At 36.4% G+C, this 21,452-nt stretch overlaps 1 protein-coding gene across 3 annotated transcripts in view; it reads right to left on the bottom strand.

Moving 5' to 3' along the window:
* ADGRL4 (adhesion G protein-coupled receptor L4) overlaps nt 1-21,452 on the bottom strand; it is a 136,965-nt gene that overhangs the window by 11,547 nt on the left and 103,966 nt on the right. For 2 of the 3 annotated variants that reach the window (XM_055585358.1, XM_055585359.1), the window contains 2 exons: nt 21,197-21,417; nt 21,001-21,067 (listed from right to left, as the gene is read on the bottom strand). In XM_055585358.1, coding sequence (XP_055441333.1) covers nt 21,001-21,067; nt 21,197-21,417 — 288 coding nt within the window. Of the gene's footprint in view, nt 1-14,072; nt 15,015-21,000; nt 21,068-21,196; nt 21,418-21,452 lie in introns of those variants that run through there. The other variant, XM_055585360.1, reaches the window with a different exon arrangement.

Raw genomic sequence — 21,452 nt, 5'->3', positions numbered from 1 at the left:
AGGCAGGAGAGATGGGGCAGAAGTGAAGGTCAGAAGCAGAGAAGACCAAGTGGGCCATGAGGCAGGAAATGTGGGAGCCTCCACAAATGGAGTCTGCCGCTGCTGCTGTCGCTTCAGTCGTGTCCGACTCTGTGCGACCCCATAGACGGCAGCCCACCAGGCTCCCCCGTCCCTGGGAATCTCCAGGCAAGAACACTGGAGTGGGTTGCCATTTCCTTCTCCAATGCATGAAAGTGAAAAGTGAAAGTAAAGTCGCTCAGTCATGTCTGACTCTTCGCGACCCCATGAACTGCAGCCTTCCAGGCTCCTCCATCCATGGGATTTTACAGGCAAGACTGGAGTGGGTTGCCATTGCCTTCTCCAAAATGAAGTCTGACATCTGTCCAAAAGTCAGCAAAGAAATCAAATCACAGGAAACTGAATTTGGCAAAAAATCTGAATAAGCACAGAAATAAATTCTCCCCCAAAGTTTCCAGAATGGCCTTTTCATTGTTTTTAGCCCAGGAGTCTCTGAGCAGAGGAGTCAGTTGAGCCTTGCTGTATGCAGACCTCTGACCTCCCCTACTCTGAACTCACAGATTTGTGGCCAATAAGTTTGTAATAATTTGTTATTACAGCAGTAGTAAAGCACCCTGTGTTACTTTACTATCACTGATTACCTTGGTATCGATATCAAACCCCACATAGTTACAGTATTTCTTATTTTTAAAATAAACATTTTAAATCCAGCTTAAAACAAATGCTAATGTATCAGTAACTCATATTTATTATTGATGTTCTAGATATTTTGTGGGTAGTCAATTATATGAAAACATTTATTATTTGTGAAATCTGTTTCTGTGTTTCCTAAAGTAAAAAGATCAAGCCAAGCTATAACTTGTAAATGACTTCCTTTTCAGCAAATCATAAATGCAGTCTATATTTTCAAATACTTGTCACATTTTCTTCATTATAACATTAATACCTACCTTTATAGGTCTTTCTCATAGTGTTTCCAGATTAGTAAATAAAAATATAGGATGCCAGTTAAATTTGAATTTCAGAAAAATGACAATGTAATTTTTTAGTGTTAAGTGTATTCCATACAACATTGAGAACATACTTAAAAAACAATTTGTTGTTTATCTGAAAGTCAAAGCACACGAGCATTCTGTGGTTTGTATGACAATTCTCATTTCATAGCTTCCAAATTATTCTCTCGTATGATCTTTTTTATAATCTGAGGACACTGACTTCATAGTAGAAAACCCCAAGGACATTATCCTCTCAATGAAGGCTGATCTATAATTGTTTGAAAAGAGATCTCAAACAAAGAGGGGGTGAATTTTCAGATATTGCAAACCATTGTGGAACCTGAACATGTGTGAATATACTGAGACTGATAAAATACCCTGAAGGCATATAGTGGCTGAAAGCACATTTAAAAGGTTTGAGCCCAGTAAAGAATACACCCACGCTTGGCAGAACTCCCCCTGGAAACCCTAAGATCTGCGTGATGAAGCTGTGCCAGGAAGCAATTGATTGGGCTAGCGCCTGTTAAAACCCTTTTGCTAATAAAGTGATAGTTATAAGACAAGGTGAACCCTGCGACCTTAGTGCAGTGCAGCAATGTATGCGCCTGAACACTCCTCTCCTCAAGCAACAAAATACAAAGAAACTATGTGGGACTAAAATTAAGTGTGGCCAATTCTGGACAAAAGATATAGAGAGACCAATAAACTCAACTATCACTTTTGAAGAACCTGGAGCAAAAGCAGGGCTCAGGAGAAGAAGCAGGGTACTGCACATGCCCTCTGCACACACCACCACCTAAGGTCGGCAAGCCACCTAAGCCATCCTTGTGGCCCGACCCCTGAACACATCCCTACCCTCACCCCATATATGGGACAAGTTCATCCCCTCAGGGAGCAGGCAAGCAAGGGGACCTGTTGTTTGTTCTCGACCCCCACCCCTCCTACCCGCACCTCACCCCCCCACCCCCTGCTGCAGCAGGGTCTCCAATAAAGCTTTGTCTGAATTTCTTGTCTGGTCTGTGATCAATTTCTACTGATAAAGGAGGCCAAGAACCCTGGTCAATAATAGTTAGAAATGAAATTTTAAAAGTTTAGATGGGAAATTGCATTAGTATAAACTTAGAGGAAACACAGAAATTGTGATCCCATTGAGTTTGTTGATCTTTTATTAGAACTGTGGAGTGGACTAACTTTTCCCCTACATATAGCCTCATGACACTGCTAGGAGGCATTTTTTCCCCAACATCACAAGCCTCATCTTTTTAAAATATTCCCTAGGCTCAGTATTGAGCAGCTTTGGGAATATCTAGAATGTCCTCTTCTGAGGCTATGCCTGGCACATGAGAGAGTAGACTATGGAGAAATGGGAGTGTAGTTTATAAGTATAGGAAAAGAATACTCAGTAATCTGAAATATACTGAAACATTTGCAAGAATCTGAAAATACAATAGATTTAAGTAGGTTTTAAATATCTGAAGAGGAGAGTATCCCTCATAGATTATTCTGGGATATTAACAGTATATTAATGGACATGAACTTCAGCAAACTCCAGGAGATAGCGGAGGACAGGGAAGCCAGCCAGGCCTGCTGAAGTTTATAGGGTTGCAAAGAGTCGGACACGACTTAGCAACTGAACAACGTTAACAATATTCCTGATACTTGACTAATCTCGTAAGGTTTACACTTTAAAACACAGCAATACTCTCCCAACAGGCCTTTACTTCTTGGGTATACAACTGGATGAATAGTTGTTCTACCATTTTTCATATACTCAATATCTAAAACAGAGACTCAAATCATTAAAAAAAAATACTAATATTTATTGAGTGTTTTCTATGTGCCAGACACACTATTCTCAGCCTTTTTTATTTATTCATTTATTTAACCCTCACATGAACTTTATAGGATAAGTATTTATTCCTCTTAATATTATCATTACAGAGAGTCCTTCATTTTTGATTTAGGATTTCTTGACTTTACAGTGGTGGGAAAGTGATATGCATTCAGTAGAAAGTGTATTTCAAATTTTGAATTTTGATTTTTGCCAGTCTTGTTATATGTGGTATGGTACTCTCTTGATGCGGGGTGGAGGGGCAGTGAACCTCAATTCCCAGTCAGCCCCAGGGTCACCAGGGTAAACAACCAGGAAACTGACAAATATCTGTACCCATACAACCACTCTGTTTTTCTCTTCCAGTATTCAAAAAATTACATGAGATATTCAATCCTTTCTTACACAACAGGCTTTGTGTTAAAAGATTTGCCCAACTTTAGGCTAACATAGTAGTTCTGAGCATGTTTAAGGTAAGCTAGACTTAGCTATCGGAGAAGGCAATGGCACCCCACTCCAGTACTCTTGCCTGGAAAATCCCATGGACTAAGGAGCCTGGTAGGCTGCAGTCCATGGGGTCGCGAAGAGCCGGACACGACTGAACGACTTCACTTTCACTTTTCACTTTCATGCGTTGGAGAAGGAAATGGCAACCCACTCCAGTGTTCTTGCCTGGAGAATCCCAGGGACAGGGGAGCCTGGTGGGCTGCCGTCTATGGGGTCGCACAGAGTCGGACACGACTGAAGCGACTTAGCAGCAGGCTTAGCTATGATGTTCGTAAAGTTAGCATTTCTACATGCATCTAATACATGGGGTTTAGTCAAGCCATAACCCCACTGTAAGTTGAGTAAGATCTGTATCATTACATGTATTTCACATTTATGGCAACAGAGGCATAGGGAAGTTAAATAACTGGCTCAAAGTGAAACAGGATATAGCAGAGTCAAGATTCATACCTAGTAGACAAATTCTACAGTTAATGCTATTAAGAACTCTGGAAAACTACCAAACTATAGATGAAGGATAAGGAGAAGTTAAATTGACATCTAAAAGTTCAAGAATTTAACTGTTCAGATGTTGTTTATTTTTGGCTGCTAACAGTAACTTTATTTTAGAAATGGTTAAAGTGGAAAACATTAATGAGTAGCGATTGGGTTAGCTATTTGACATTAGTATTCATTGAACTTGGTAAGTCACCAGTGACACTGAAAACGATGTAGTGTTTTATGCCAATGAACCCCTAATGGAGACACATGCGTTCTTGATCTCTGTGGTCAAGTTTTTCCTGTGCTGATCAACAATAGAGCTCTATATCCTTTAGAGTTCAAGTGTGGTTACTGGGTTCATGTCAGTGGTCTTATGTGGAATATAACAATAATCTATTACTACACAGGAAGAACACATTAGAGTTCTTACTGATATTTTTCCAAGGAAAAATCAAAATTTACTACTTAAAATATAGAGGACACTGATGCCATCACTTTTCTACATCACTTATTCACACATCAAATAAAAGCCATTTGGAAAAAAATTAAAAATATATATATATATATACAAGCCATTTGGAGAGACAAGTGACTGTTACTAGAGATAGAGAAGTCCTCCCCTCCTCCCCCAACCCTTTGTTATCTTTGAACCTCCTGCAGGGTATAGTACATGAGCCTGCTAAGCGGATTTCCAGATCATATCACATAGTTTAATAAAGTAGCCCTGCCAAGTGGCTCAGTGGTAAAGAATCTGCCTGCCAATGCAGGAGACCCAAGAGATGTGGATTCGATTCCTGGGTTGGGAAGGTACCCTGGAGAAGGAAATAGCAACCTGCTCCAGTGTTCTTGCCTGGAAAATTTTCTGGATAGGGAAGTCTGGCAGGGTAACTTCCATGGGGTTGCAAAGAGGCCAACATGACTGAGCACAGCAATAACATGAAAAGGTAAGACCTAAAGTCTCCAAGTGTACTTTGGATTAAAATTAATACTGGTAACTACACACGAAGAAGAAAGTGACACAACTGACTTTTCTTCCTACTCCTACACTGAGTTATCTGCCAGACAAGTTGCAAGTCCTCATAAATCGATCAAGTTAAAATCCACAAATAGATTCAAATTATAGTTCTCGCTTTTATTTATTTAATTCCTTGTGTTGCACTTTCCTTGTCTGTAAAATATGGATAATATTAGTACTTATTTCACAGGGTTTTTGCATGTATTAAGTTACATAATAAAGTACTTGGAATAATTAGTTCAATATAAATGTTCCAAACAAACATCAATCATCACTAATAGTTATTAAATCATATGGCAAGATGTTCTTTCAAATTGTCTCAAATATTTGAAGTGTCTTACAATAAATAGAGTGTATATTTATTAACAATTGGATAGACATTATTTTGTGTCATAGACTCACTGGACCTGTAAATAGCACCTTAAAATTTCAGAACTTATATCTGTTGGTCTTTATTTTATGCAATATCTCTTCAATGTAAAATATAGATCCTTTTTTCCACTGTCAGGATTTTCCTCTAAAATAATATCAGCAAAATAAATACTTGAATAGGTTTAATTCAACAATAAGTTAATTCTTTATTGTTCATCTAAACAATTTCTCATTTTTATTAAAACTTCTTTAGGGTAGAATTGAAATTTCAGGGTCAAAAATCCAATTATCTTTAAAATTTTTATAGAAAAGGAAAGAGTATGTATTTCAAAGAGCAATAAATAAAAATAATTATTAGATACATTAATATAAGAAGAATATTCTTAATAAATCTAATATGATATTCTGGGATATTTTATGGGAGAGGATAGTTATCTTTTCTTACATTGCTCTAACATAGAAGAGGGATAAGCAAACTTTTTCTATCAAAGGCTAGACAGTAAATAGTTTAAACTTGGAGGACTCTATCACAACTGTGATGGTCTCTATCACAAATAAATTCTTCATACCATTAAAACAGCCTTAGACAATATGCAAACAAATGAATGTGTCTATATGGCAAAAAATCTTTATTTATTAAAACAGGCTGTGACTATTGTGGGCTTCCCTGGTGGCTCAGACGGTAAAGAATCCGCCTGAAAATCGGAAGACCTGGGTTCCATCCCTAGGTTGGGAAGATCCCCTGGAGAAGGGCATGGTAACCCACTCTAGTATTCTTGCCTGCAGAATCCCCATGGACGGAGGAGTCTGCTGGGCTAGTCCGTGGGGTCAGAAAGAGTCGAACATGACTGAGCAACTAAGCACAGTGGTTTAGAATAAGATCCATAAAGGTAAAGACTTTTTAATATTTTATTCACTGATGTATTCCCAAGGGATAGTACAAAGTGTGACATATATTAATAAAAGATGCTCAACAAGCATTTGTTGAATGACTAAGAGGATGAAGGGTGGTACACCCCTATCTCAAGTACCCTTAATGGTTTATGTAAAGGAACATTCAACTATTAAATTCACTGCTGCTACTGCTGCTGCTAAGTCGCTTCAGTCGTTTCCGACTCTGTGCGACCCCATAGACAGCAGCCCACCAGGCTTCCCGTCCCTGGGATTCTCCAGGTAAGAACACTGGAGTGGGTTGCCATTTCCTTCTCCAATGCATGAAAGTGAAAAGTGAAAGTAAAGTCGCTCAGTCGTGTCCGACTCTTCGCGACCCCATGAACTGCAGTCTACCAGGCTCCTCCATCCATGGGATTTTCCAGGCAAGAGTATTGGAGTGGGGTGCCATCGCCTTCTCCGATTAAATTGACTAAACATTCTTAAACCTAATTTTGTTTCATCTCACATTCTGGCAATTTTGACAAAACAATATCATTATAAATCTATTGTCTGTAGGTAGATATACCAATGGAAACTGAAGTAGTTAGCAAAATGAAATGACCCTCTAGGAATAATTTTGAAAAAAAAAAAAAAAACTAAAGAATGAAGTTGCACCTCCTTTGTTTTATGAATGGATGTCTCAGGATATATGCAACATTTTGCATCTAATAGAAACCACAGACTCATGGACTTTATGATATGTATTCATTAATCAGATTTGGGCACACAAGCAGGCCACACAAAAGTTTTAATCAACAAGCGGGCAGAATACTGCCTCATTAGGAAAACATCTTCCCACATCCCCTGAGGTAATAGTTAAATAATTGCTCTATTTTATTATGGCTAAAATCCCACAGCAATATATAATCATAAATTAAAAAATATTTGCACTTCATATTTTTAACATTTCCACTAGGAATATTTTAATAGCTAGATTTTTTCAATGTTTAAAAGAATAATTTACTAGTCTCCAAACAGAATTAAAAGGTGAAGAGAGCTAGAAATTTATAAACATGAATGATAAAGTGATCTCTGTGGGTGTAAGTGAATTTCAAGAGCTTATTTTTATGGTTGGTTTCAACTGTAGATGTTTATAAGCCATACAAAGATGCTAGGAAGGCAACAAAGGTGAAGGAGGAAAACTATATGTGAAGAGTATTTACAACAATTATTCGATTTAATGTGACAATGAAAACTGAGTAATGAAATTTCTTTTGTTAAGATATAAGCAAGGAAAAATGTTCTTTGTATGTATTTGCTGTTTAAAATGAGGATAGAGGTTATTAACAGTTAAAAAATTATACAAACATATAATCATTCAACTGTTAATTAGCATCTAAGATACAACTTGAACAATTAAATTAAAAGATATTGCTAAGGTTATCACCAATATAAAAGGTAAAAGGAGAAGAAGGACATAAGATTGTCCCCAAAATTATTGATACTTTTCCAAAACTTTAAAGCATTTTTTAATCATTTTAATTTCCTTTCTTTCTTTTTACAGTAACTCTGTCTATAGAGTTGGCCTCATCATCCTCATGTACATATTAGAAATCCAGGGCATAAAGAGGACACCAAATATGTGCTTTTTACTAATCATCCTGTTTTGAAAAACTCTGACATTATTATGCTAGGAACTCATTTTATTCAGTTAAACTGAAAACGCCAATGATGGTAGATAGATAGATGTAGCAATTTGCCTAAGGTGAAAAGAAAGTAAAAAAGAATGAAATGATGCTATTTGCAGCAATATACTAAGCGAAGTAAACCAGACAGACAAATATATGATAGAAATTATGTGATGTGGAATCTAAAAAAGATACAAATGAACTTATTTACAAAACAGCAAAAGATACACATTGAAAACAAATTTATGGCTAGAGGAGAGATAAATTAGGAGGTTGGGATTAACATATACACACTACTATATATAAGACAGATAATCAACAAGGGCTTACTATATAGGGCAGGGAGCTATTATTTTGTGACAACCTAGAAGGGAAAAGAATCTGAATATATACGTGTGTGTGTGTGTAACTGAATTACTGTGCTGTACACCTGAAACTAACACGGCATGTAAATCAACTATATTTCAATTAAAAAAGTGATATAATGAATTCTTCACATGTTATATCTTCTGAGACATTCTTTCCAAAATAACTCATTTCCATGATGATGATTTCTTTCTTTAAATTTCCTTTGGGGAAAAGAATGAACATTTTTGACTAACTACTGTACTTGGTGCATTATTTATTCATCCAATTGCATTACTTGAGTGTGTGTGTGCTCAGTTGCTCAGTTGTGTCCGACTCTTTCAACCCTACGCATTATAGCCTTCTTGGAAAACCTCAAGGATATAGTGAAAGTCCATAATGTTTCGCTTTCAAAGGGCTTACAGTCTCCTGGAAGCGACAGATCTGAATCAGTTATGAATATGTCATTCAAACTAACATCTTTGTTAACTATAAACAGAGGAAAGTCTTCAAACATAAAAAAAAGGCTTCTATGTAGGCATATAACAAAAAGATTTAAAAAGGCCAATGAGTCAAGGACAGCTTTCCTCAGAAAGTGTTGCTTGAATTGGTATCTGAAAGGAACTCACAGGATGAATAACAGTGAGGAAAGCTATGAAGAGTGTTTTAGTGTAGAGGTACTGAGAAGGACAGGTTCAAAGAACTACTGAGAAACTGTAAAGCAGTCAGTGTTATTAAAACACAAAAGCCTGTAGGAGAGATGAGGCTAATAGGCAGATGGAGGCCAGAACATGCAGTGCCTCCCAGGGAAAGTGTCCACTTTATTCTTATTTGCTGGGACCCAGTATTTGTTACTTCTGTTACCAAGTGTTCTGCTCAATGTAGAATTTACTTGAGTCTTTTGTTTGTTTCAGTCCTGTCTGACTCTGTGCCACCCCAGAGATGTCAGCCCACCAGGCTTCCCCGTCCCTGGGATTCTCCAGGCAAGAACACTGGAGTGGGTTGCCAGTTCCTTCTCCAATGCACGAAAATGAAAAGTTAAAGTGAAGTTGCTCAGTCGTGTCCGACTCTTAGCGACCTCATGGACTGCAGCCTACCAGGCTCCTCCGTCCATGGGATTTTCCAGGCAAGAGTACTTTGTTTGTTTACATCTTATTGAGATAGGCTCATACAGGTCTGGAAAGTTCCAGCTTCTGCCATGGCTCCTGGGGTACCATGGGAGTCATGTGTGTAGTGACTCTCCTAATTTTAAATGTGCCTAAATATGGAAGATAACCAGCAACATCCTGCCTCTCTTCCCAGACCCTATCTAGATACGATGTAAGCAGCACCTTTCACTCAAATAGGCTCAGGCACAAGTGGCTAGGGACAGCCACTCCCTTCATAAATCGGGGGTAGTGGAAGAAGGATTCAAAACATTTATCATTGTGAATCTATTCTTATCATTCAAAATGTCTATCAAGCGCATGGTGCTCTATTCCAAATAAGTGTAGATACTCAGTAGAAAAAAACAAAACAAAACTACTTTTGAATAGAGCTGTTTTATAGGTCCACCAATACAGTGAACTGTTCTGAAATATTTTTATTACCTACTTTTCCCTTACTTTGACTACAAATAACCTAAATAACCTTATCATTGGCTTTCCTTAAGGTTTTAGACTTGACCCTAGGAACAATATGAAGCCAAAAAGATGTAAACAGGGGGTGGAGAAATGTTCTGATTTGCTTTTCCATGATTTTGTGGTGGTGGTCTAGTCACTTAGCTGTGTCAAACTCTGTGACCCCAAGGACTGTAGCCTGCCAGGCTCCTCTGTCCATGGGATTTCACAGGCAAGAATACTGGAATGGTTTGCCATTTCCTTTTCCAGGGGATTTTCCTGACCCAGGGATCGAACCCAGGTCTTTTGGAATTGCAGGCAGATTCTTTACTGTGTGAGGTACCATGATGTTACCTCAAGCTTACAGATGTGTTGTCTTTGAGTTGTTCATGTGTACACGTCCACCTGATACATTGTTTCGGGAGCAAGGTCTTTCTATTTACACATTCTCAGTTCTTAGCACACATTAGCTGGGGCTTTAATACTTGATAAAGTTTTGCCTTATTCTGAAATAGTCTAAGTATTGTATCTATTTTTTCCCCAGGTTAGTTTTTTCTTCCAATACTCTTTGCACTTTTATTTAGATTTAATACTACCTATATTGATAGTTTAAAAAATCATATAGATTCTTCAAAGAATTCAAAAGAACAAATTATTTTTTCTAAAGAAAATAAATCTTCTAATCAGAAGTATGGAATTGGGACTTACCTGATGATTCAGTGGTTAAGAACCCACCTTCCAATCCAGGGGACATGGGTTTGATCTCTGGTTGGGGAACTAAGATCCCACATGCCATGGGGCTACTGAGTCCCTGTGTGGTTTAGAGCCCTCACTCCAACACTAGGGAAAGCCCATGTGCCACAATGGAAAAAGATCCCCCATGCTGCAACTAAGGCCCAACATGGCCAAAAAAAAAAAAAACAAAAAACATTAAAAAGAAAAAAAAAAGAAGTATGGAATTAAGGACAATAAATAATGGCTGAAAGACTAAACTTACCTTTCAGCTTTTTTGAAATGCAAGAAAATGAGAAAGGAATTTGAGTTAATCAGATGTCATGCAGGGTACTGAAAATTGCTTACTGATGAATATCAGTTAAAAGAAAAGTGAACATCCAAACTATAGTCCATAAACTCATCTACAGTCTGATATAGTCAGGATTTCTGGTAGGATATTTTGATTAGTTGCTAGATATGCTTGGCAAATATTTAGAAAAAGTAATGTAAAATGAGGGAAGAGACCTTTGATGAGAGGAAAAGTACTTTATTCTGATATCTTCCCTGTAAGAATTGAAAGCTTATGAATAATTTTTAGAAGGTTTGCAATTGCTGGGTCTCTGACAGCTCACCCTGAAATGATTTGTGGAATCTGGGAGACGGGAACACGGTTTTCATGGATCTAACAAAGATCTACTCCCTTCAACCTCTTGGGCAAGGAAAGATGAAAGAATGTGTGACAGGGAAACAGCACAGAATGTGAATTTGGAATCTTGAGTTTGCCTCTACCACTCAGTAGCTGCTGCTGCCGCTGCTAAGGCACTTCAGTCATGTCCGACTCTATGTGACCCCATAGACAGCAGTCTACCAGGCTCCGCTGTCCATGGGATTTTCCAGGCAAGAGTACTGGAGTGGGTTGCCATTGTCTTCTCCCTCAGTAGCTGGGTGATCCTAAATAAGTTGCTTAAACTCTCTTAAGATTCCACTTATTTAAAATATAGACAAAATGGTGGCTCTTACTCAAAGTGTGAATGAAACTCTAATGAAAAAATTCTGTGCCCTAACACTGACAGACTTGGGCTCTCTTTTTGAACAGATACCATCAGGAGGCATGTTTTTTTCATCAGAAGGAATTGTAAATGTTCCTTTCTTGGGAAACCCTGAAACTAGACACAACATTTTTATGTGAGAAACAGAGATCAAGACAGAGCCACAGAGAGAGTCCATTCTCTCAGAATATTTTATATTTTGCAGGGAGAACTGAAGGAGACAGAGGAACATGATAAATACTTATAGGGAAGATTAAACATTTTCAGATGTGTAGAACAAGAGCTCAGCAAATGCTAACACAGACCGATTCAAAGAAGGGCTGACTCTTGTTGCAAGCCAGCTTGGGTAAGGACTCTGTTACACTCAGAGGATGAGCAGAGGTAGAAGAATGATCAGAATATGTAGTGTGCTCTTGGCTAAATTTAAGGATTTTTATGTATTCTAGTGAGTAGAAGCTTGAAGATTTCATCTGTTAGATACATAAGAATGTACATAATTTGCTTTCATGTAATCAGTTCTTCTCAAGGAATTAGTATACTTCTTTAAAAAGCTATAAATAGCAGAATCCCCATAGGTATTTATAAATAGATAAGCCAAGATTATAGTTACTAGATCTAGCAAAAATCTAGTAATACATTATCTCTTATTACATGCTATTACTATCTTAATTTTGATATATTACTGAAGCTTTTGGGAGGATTAACTGAAATGCTAAAAGGGTTTTGTAAAGATTAAGAGATTAAACGAATGTAAAGTGAATAATAATTCTAATGACTATCTTGCTGTACCAACATTCTTACTGTTTTCCTTTCACCATTCCATTATGTAATATCCCTCAATGTAAAGCTGCACTTATACAAAAGCACCAGTGATAAACTTCACCTTGGCTGGTAATTTCTAATTGGGCTTGAGAGATTCAAAGGATTTCTCTTTCAATATTATTTTTGATCTCCAATTTTTATAAAGTTATTCAATTTTTATGAAATTTTCTAGAACAAGTACCTAGTAGATTATCTGCAAAAGGTATTTCCATTAAGAATATAACCCCCATGAATAGGAATACACTGAAAACTACAAATGTATTATTTATGTTGTTCTTTTAGCTCCACATTTTCTTTTTAAAAATTCTAGCTACCTGTTATAAGAAGGTCAGAATAATATTAAAAAAAAAAGCTAAATGTTATAGGCTCTGAAGTTCTTAATAACACATAATATGGTGAAAATGATAGAATACTGAACCACAGAGGTCACTAAAAGATGCAGTTAACAAATATGATGCCATTAAATTAAAACATGTAATTAAAATGTTATCGCCACCATTTAAAATTTACAATGAATAGTGTTTCTAATATAGTTTCGATGGGGTCATCTAAAGGACATTGCCCAAGCTATGATTTCAATTCCTTTTCTTATATTCATGCCAATTAAAGAAAGCTGCAAATGCACTCCTATAAAAGAAACTTATAATCCAATGCAGGATAGTAGCTCCCAATCAAGAGAATGAGGAATATGGCCCTCAAAGGACATTTTGTTATTTTTGGAGACCGTTTTGTTTGTCATACCTGGCTGGTATGTGAGCTGGTGCTACTGGCATCTGGTGAGTAGAAGTCAGAGATGATACTAAACTTCTATAAAGCAAAGGCTCCATAACAAAGATCTGGCCCTAAGTGTCAACAATGCCACTGTTACAGAATCCTGGTCCATCATAATTTGTCCTTTCAGTTTATATATTCCAATATAGCCATAAAATAACCACAGTAGATAAAACTAATATTGGCAAAATGTCAGAAAATGGCCATTCTTATAATTTGTCAATGAAAGTGGAATATCAATTGAAGTAAATGGCCTGTCTTGGGGAACCCTGCCCCTCTACCCGAATGCTAAACCAAAATGCCTTTGTATGGGACCTTGTCTACCTGTGGATGGCTACAGGAAGGAAGAAATTAACACATCCCTTCCCAGAAATTGGCCATTCCAGGAGATATCTGCAAGATTAATGATCCTTTTACTTCCTCACCTCCCACCCCCTACCTCTGTTCTATAAAAGAACCTGACATCCAGCACTGATAAAATAGTTATTTTGAGACATTAGTCTCCCATAGTGTCATTCAGCTGGTTTTCCGACTAAAGTCGTATTCCTTGCCTTAACATTTTGTATGTCGACTTACTGACCTGTCACATGGCAAGCAGAGTGAGCTTGGACTCAATAACAGTTTCAGGTGTACAACACAGCAATTTGATAATTTTGTATCTTAAGGACCATACAAAGTTATTGTAATATTATTGACTATATTCCTGTGTTGCACATTTTACTTCTAAGAAGCATGTCCTAACAAATTTATATAATGGGTATATGTAATTGTATTGAAATAGCCATTCTCTTGCACGAACAAGTGTTCAATAAGGAAGAAGTTAAATAAAAGAGGATACTCATAATATGCAATGATAAAAAATGGTAGAATTATATATTCTAACAAGGAACAATGAATATGATATATTACAGGTTATATGAATTTATAATTCATATATTTATAATCATATTTATAATAAAATTTATTGCTTACATTTATACATATGTATGTGCACATATATGCATGTATGTGTATGTGTGCATGTTGCATAGCAAAAGTCAGGAAGGATACAAAGTAAATATTAAGAAAAAGAAGAGTCAGTCATGGAGCATGTTTTGAAATGTTCACTTTTTACTTTAGAAAGTTTAATATTTACATTTCTTTCAAGTGTGGGAAATTTGTGAAATTTTAAAAAATGCAATAAGAATACATCACATAATAATAAGTACACATAGACATGGTCTGTTTGTAAGGGCTACATGAGGAATTTATTTTTGAGTAGGTTTTAATTAGTATTTCTTGGTGAAAGGGAATTAAAAGACAATTTGGAACAATTAGAGGAGACCTCCACAAAAAACTGAGTGGAACTCTGGGCAACCTAAAGAGAAATGGGTAAAGAAGCAATGTAGAAACACTCAATTATAAGAGTTGTGATTTAAATTCAAATGAAAGCTCTCATTTTTTTAAAAAAGAAAATGCCTTAATTGGACACAGCTTAATTAGCATTTGCCTCAATCAAGCAAATTAAATTCTTCAATACTGAATATATCTATAGGAAACTTCAATTTCTACTTAAAAGCTAAATTATTTTTACAAACTTTTTTTTATATTTGTGTACTTGAATCTAATCATTTGCACAGTTTTAGTTAAAAGAATTCAGCATGAGAGATTAAAAATATTGAAGAAAGAAAATAAATTATGAAATTATCTTCAGTTTGCAGCTTGCTTTACAAAGATTTAGAAATCTCTTTCTTGTACAGCTCAGTCTTCCAAAAGCATGGTTAGTTCTTTTCATGTATAGTTATAACCTTAACATTGTAAAGGCAGCAATTCATAGATAGAATCATGGAGTCAGCAGTTCATACTTCAGAATTCTAAGAGATCCTTAATAATAATGAGTCAACACCTGAGGAAGTACATTCATTTCATCAATGCAGAAATGTTGCTGCTCAAATACCTAAGTAGTTAAAAAACAATATATCAAGGAGTAGAAAAATCCACCAGTGCCGGAACTATACTTATTTACATATTGTCTTAAAGGTATTATTATTATAACCCCAAACCAGACATGCCCCAGGGCTCCATTCATAAAAATAAGCAAATATCATTTACTGGAAACTAGTTCTTAGTCTTCAGAAGAAATAAAAGCATTCCATGTAAGAATTAAAGTCATTGTTAATTATTCTATTAAAAGGTTGTTTACAAGTGCAAGTCTTCCCAGATTTGTTCAGAGAAAGCTGTGAAAGCAATCTTATCTCCTATTTAAAGGCACCCACAGCAAAGTCACCACAAATTTTCTATTTAAATATGAAGATTTCCTTATATTTTATCTTTATTCTGGAAAAAATATACTATTTATCCTATTAAATTTCTACTGCTTTTCTTTAACATATTTCACATTTTATTTCACTTTCACATGTTTATGTATATGTATACACACACACACACTATATTGGCCAAACATACATTCTATGGCATACAGATTACTGTTGTGCAAATGATGGTTTTAAAATCAGGGTTTTAATTTAATTTTTAATACAAATGGTAAAGCTAAGAAAGCCAAGATTGTCCTCCAAATTATTGTGTATTTTACTGTTTTACTTTTTAAAGAACAGATTTTTTTTTTCTAAAAAATTGTTTGGTGTTTACTGTATCTTTTTGTGTTGGACTGGCCATCATTATCTTCATTTTACGTGTTAGGAATCCAGAACACATGTCTTAAGAAAGCTCACAGGGTGCTTCTTCCTGCCTCTTTTATTATCATGGTCTTCATTTATGAATCAATTAAAATAGATAATTATTAAGGACTTCCTACCTTCTGTGTTCTGGAGTAACCAAAGAGAGGGCTGATAGTTTTACAGTGTAGAGTCCAATCATGCATAGAATGTATAGTGAATGTTGCTCTGTAGAGAATTCATTTGCAACTCATTGGGCTTTGGTCCCTAAGGTCATGCAACCAGTGGCACTGATTATTGAACAAATTATGGTTAGTGAACCAAGAGACTCACAGCTCTTTGTTTGGGTGTTTGGACGTTGGAGATAAGAAGCGCAATACACAGAGAAAGTCACCATGTGAAACCAAACACAGCATTAAAAGTACTCTTTAGGATTTGAGTCAAAGTTCTGTGGGATCATGTTGAAGAAAGGATCAAGCTGATTTCAGGCATCACAAGGTGGTAGGATTATTGACTGAAAAGAATCAAGGAAATAGCCAAGGAACAGTAAATATTCTAAAAAGGATAATGTTTTTATAAGAGTTGTTTAGTGGAGACATGCAGTGTGAAAAAGGACTGAAAATAGACAGGGCTCAGCTAAACTACTGATAACTTTATATACCAGTCTATGGTATTTGAAACATGAGGTGGTGGTTTAGTTGCTAAAGTCGTGTCCAACTCTTTTGCAACCCCATGGACTGTAGCCCACCAGGCTCCTCTGTCCATTGAATTTCTCAAGCAAGAATACTGCAGTGGGTTGCCACTTCCTTCTCCAGTGGATCTTTCCAACCCAGGGATCAAACTCATGTCTCCTGCATTGCTGGCAGATTCTTTACTGCTGAGCCACAGGGAAGCCCTATTTGAACTATGCTGCTGCTGCTGCTGCTAAGTCACTTCAGTGTGTCTGACTCTGTGTGACCCCATAGACAGCAGCCCACTAGGCTCCGAACTATAGGTCAAGAGAAACTATCAGCACTGAGATGAAGAAAGTAGGGCATTGATTCAAATTCATGAACCTGAGTTCCTGCTGTATGTACTTCATGGCTATTTAGCCAATTGTGTAACCACTCAATACTTCAATTTTTCCAACTTGAAAATAAAATACATCACACACATACATTTTTGAGTTTTAAAGGATTAAATACACTAACACACTTATTGCCAGGAATAAACGAGCTTAATATTAATGTTCTTATTTTTCTTATTAATAGTTCCTACTATGTGAGCTGAGTTTGGGCCAGTTGATTATGAATAGATTAAAATGAAATGGGAAAGAATGGCATCAGAATGTCAGATTAGAAGGCAACTGCACAAACAAGTGGCAAGTTAAAATTAATCCAGAACTAGTTTCCAGTTCTAGCCTCATTTATTTGTAGTGTCTTGGGGCCAATCACTTAGCATTTTGAATCAAATTCTACTTTTCATTAACTATAAAATGGGACAATAACAATGTGGATGGATGATTTAAGGAGACTGAATACTGAAATATTAGCTATCTTTTTAAAATTAGTAGCTGCTCAATAAATTGTAAATTTAAAATTCCTATTATTGTTATTAATACTATAATCTTAAGAGCAGCAGTGACTCAATAGGATAACAAATGTCTGATTATGAAAGTAGAGAAGAAATGGATAAATTCAAGGTGGGAAATTTGATAAATAATGACACATAGACTTAAGAAGTGATGTATCTATGAAAATATGATTATTGAATATTTTCAATAACATGGTAATTCTGTGATTTCTGGGATTCCTTATTTACAATAGCAACTATTTTGTCTGGGCCCTTTGTTTTCCTTCAGAAGGAATCTGGCAAGCTTACAGGGTTGCTTAGGAGACACTTAAGTTCACACTAAGAATCCAGTTGTATGTAGAGTAGACTCTGTTTCTCACCCATCCACAAATGAGTTTCTCATCTCACTGGTGTGGTCCAGCCCATGTTGATGTCTCTCAGATCTCACCAGTTATCACTTATATTTAATTATATGTTATGCTTTGCATTTGTTTCAACTTGCTTTCTCCTCACTGATACTAAAGTGGACAGAGCATAATTCTTATATTTCCTTTGTTTTCCCATATTGCCCAGATCACTCACTTAAGATAGTGAACTTAATAATATGGCTTGGCATCCTTTCCTACCAGAATATCCCCCAACATATGATGATAATTTTCAATTCTGTAATTTTGTGTAGATGACTGTTAGGGTGGCATGGTTGGTTCTAGGATGTGTTCCTCCATTTCTAAAGCTCAGCTCCTCTGCTGCATGGGGCTAGAAGGGTTTGATCAGCTCTTGGTGATGGAGAGAGCTTCATGACATCACTCTGGTTTAGTTTGGTTCTTATTACTGTTGGTAGTCTTGATGTGCTTCTCCTGTGGCTCAGGGATAAAGAATCTGTCTGCTAATGCAGGAGACATGGGTTCAATCCCTGGGTCAGGAAGATCCTCTGGAGGAGGAAATGGCAATCCACTCCAGTATTCCTGCCTGGGAAATACCATGGACAGAGGAGCCTGAGGGGCTACAGTCCATGGAGTCGCAGAAGAATTGGACATGACTTAGCAATTCAACACCAACAATCTTGGTTTATGTGTTGGCCTCCACTTAGATGGTAAGTTCAATCTTAGTATTTATAGTATTTTATTTCATCTTAACCCCTTTTATTTCAGAGAGCGCTAGCCATGCTACCATTCAACATTCCTGTCCTCAACCTATTCTCTTGTTGTGTGTAACTTCACTTGACCTGACAACATTCTGTGCACCTCTACAACTTTCCCTTGTCCAAATTTTCTGTACCTACAAGATAGCTGAAACCTTTGTGTGTTACCCCCATCATTTTATTTCCAGGCACACTCTATAATAATCCTTTTCCTCCCTGCTGTCAAGGGAATGGACAATAAGCATGCAATCTGCAGGGAACTAAAAGCAACTCTATGTTCTATGTTCACCCTTGACCCAAAGTCAGGGGAGTATGTCAAGGTGTCATAAAAACTGTTCATACTCTACTCTTGTATATCAAGGAAACATTAAAATTCCCCTGGCATTCAACGTGGGATCAGGATGAGAGTTTTTACTATTTTACCATTTCCAATTCCATTGTCTATAGACATTTTACAGTACTCCTCTGCAACTCCTCTTCAAGGAGAACTGGGGGGAGCACTTATTTTTTTCCACTGGTAAGGTAAGGAAAATCTTTACACAAAGAACAATGCACTCCCTTACAGGCCAAGGACTCCTCTAATTCCAAGTCATGACTCTCTTGCCCCCACCACCCCTCAAATCTCCTTACTGGGTTATAGCTGGTCCTATTGTCTCTTTGTAAGACCCCCGGAAAGTGTCAGGTCCAAATTATTGGGGCTCTTTTTAAAATATCTGGTGCTCAAAATTTCTTTTACTCATTGAACTCAATACTATTCTGGGACAACTCAATACTATTCAGGAAAAGTTTTACTTAATATATCATACTGCTTAATAATAATATGCCAGCATTAGCACAGAAAGTGAGCTGCTGCTGCTAAGTCACTTAATAATATGCCAGAATTAGCACAGAAAGTGAGATAACTAGAGTAAAGGAATTCACTTTCATTCAATAATTATTTAAAGAATTTCTTCTGTTTTAAATATTTATAAAAGATAAACGGTATTCAGTTTTAGAGTAAAACTAAGGGGACTGTATGACCCTCTAGTTAAATGGAATGATTAATATACAGAAACTGTATGGAAGACACATTGGCTCATTGATTTCAGACTAGGACAGTGTGACCCTGTTCATTTAGGTTTCTAGGAAAGTTTACAGGAGTCATTTTTGGATATCCTTTCTAAAGTCCATCCATCTTACCATAAGAGAATCCAGTTATCTCTCCCATTATAGCAGCAAGAGTAAAAAAATAATTTCAGGGAACACTTTCCATTTCTTACTTTAGAGAAGTATGTTTGTTATTTTTTCCTGTTTTCAGATAATTCCTAGCCCATACGTTCCTCTAAACTCTAAGGATCACTGATCCACAGAACTTTCACTTGTACAAAACAGTATCAGAGATGGTCCACTCTGTAGAGAAGGAATAAGTACAATAACAATATATAGATAGGACCTATACACAGAATACCCATATCAGGGAAACACATGAAAATTCATGGATGGGACATATTCAACCTATATTCTCACATAGTTGAAAATTTTTCAATTCTAAATTAACTCTGAAACTGTTTTAGGTGAAATCTTGCCAGTGTTTTCTTTTTCTATTGCTAGCCTCATTGTCAGAATTATAAACAATTTTTCTGCAATCTTTAGGAAATATAGTCTCTAAATGCACTTTCACTCATGCCATTAAAAAATAAACCTTGATAAAAATCCTCTGCTTTGCATTTCAAGTCTTTTTCCATTTAGCAGCTTCCTCACAACCATAAAAGCACATGGGGAAAGACTGAGAGGAAAAAAATTCAAAAAGATATCTAACTTATGGTCAAAACATATGGGACAAAGTTGTCCAAAATATTGTCACAACTCCTCCATTAACAATTCATTCTATTGTAGAGCACTGTCAGACCTCCCAGATTCACTGACAGACTATTATATTCAGAATGGCTTTGAAAACTTACGGCACTTAGACATGCTCTGGAGACATATAAAAATGTCTTTATTTAGAATGGAACATATAACAGCTGCCAAATTTGTAGGTTTGAAACCACTTCCAATAAGAATTAAAAGGCCCTCTTCCCAACTGAAATAGGGCTATCAATATATGACTTGTCTGCTCATGGGAAATAGTGGGTTCTTGTCTCTGATGTTGCAATTTAGCTTGAAATCACTTTCGTGATGACAGGGTACATAAGGATGATAAAACTATAAAGATGACAGTCTAATCTTCAAAGATCACTGATCATTGATAAAAGATTAAATAACGTAAACATCTGAAATGCCAGATTATCAGCTGGTTGGCACACTCTCAGTACTGAAGTATGCTGAGATACTACTGATAAGTGAAAAATGCTTTTCTTATAAGTAATGCAAAAATACATCCTCCCAAGAGGTGCAAGTGAACTGTAATAGCTTTGAGTTTAAGATGTATATTTTTTCTTATTAGTGAAGCAATGTTTATAGTGTTAATAAATGATTTATAGTAAAGTGCTCAAAATAAATTTTCCTCTCAAAGTAAAGACTGATTGCTGAGAATTTTAAGCACTTTTAAATCAACACTTTTCCGAATTCTAACCACAATATTAAAATATACTTACAAGAATGATTAGACAGGCTGGTCCTATAAAACTCCAGATAAAGTTGTTTTCTGTGCTAAGCCAACATCTGAAAAGTAAATAATAGATAAAATCTATACTTATGTTTGTATGTACTTCGACAAAGCAAGAGTTTCAATGATATACACAGCTTATTCAGAATTGCATATCAAATATTTATGAGAACATCTTAACTTACACTTTGGTGGTGCCATAATATCTGTATCCTAATGATGCTGAAAATCCAACTACCACAGCTGGGCTGAGATAGCCAAAAATATAAAAATTCTTGTGCAAAAATCTTTTGTTATAGATGACTCCTACAACAATGAGATAGAGGTGGATGCCTTCAATGCACATCCATGCAAAGGCAGCTAAAAAGAAGTAGTGCAGCAGCCCAGCAACGATCGAACAGAAGAGCTAGACAACAAAGAAAGAATGAAACCATAAGCAAT

This window comes from Bubalus kerabau, chromosome 6, assembly GCF_029407905.1.
Source record: "Bubalus kerabau isolate K-KA32 ecotype Philippines breed swamp buffalo chromosome 6, PCC_UOA_SB_1v2, whole genome shotgun sequence".
Taxonomy (NCBI): Eukaryota; Metazoa; Chordata; class Mammalia; order Artiodactyla; family Bovidae; genus Bubalus; species Bubalus kerabau.
This window is presented reverse-complemented; position numbering and strand designations above follow the sequence as displayed.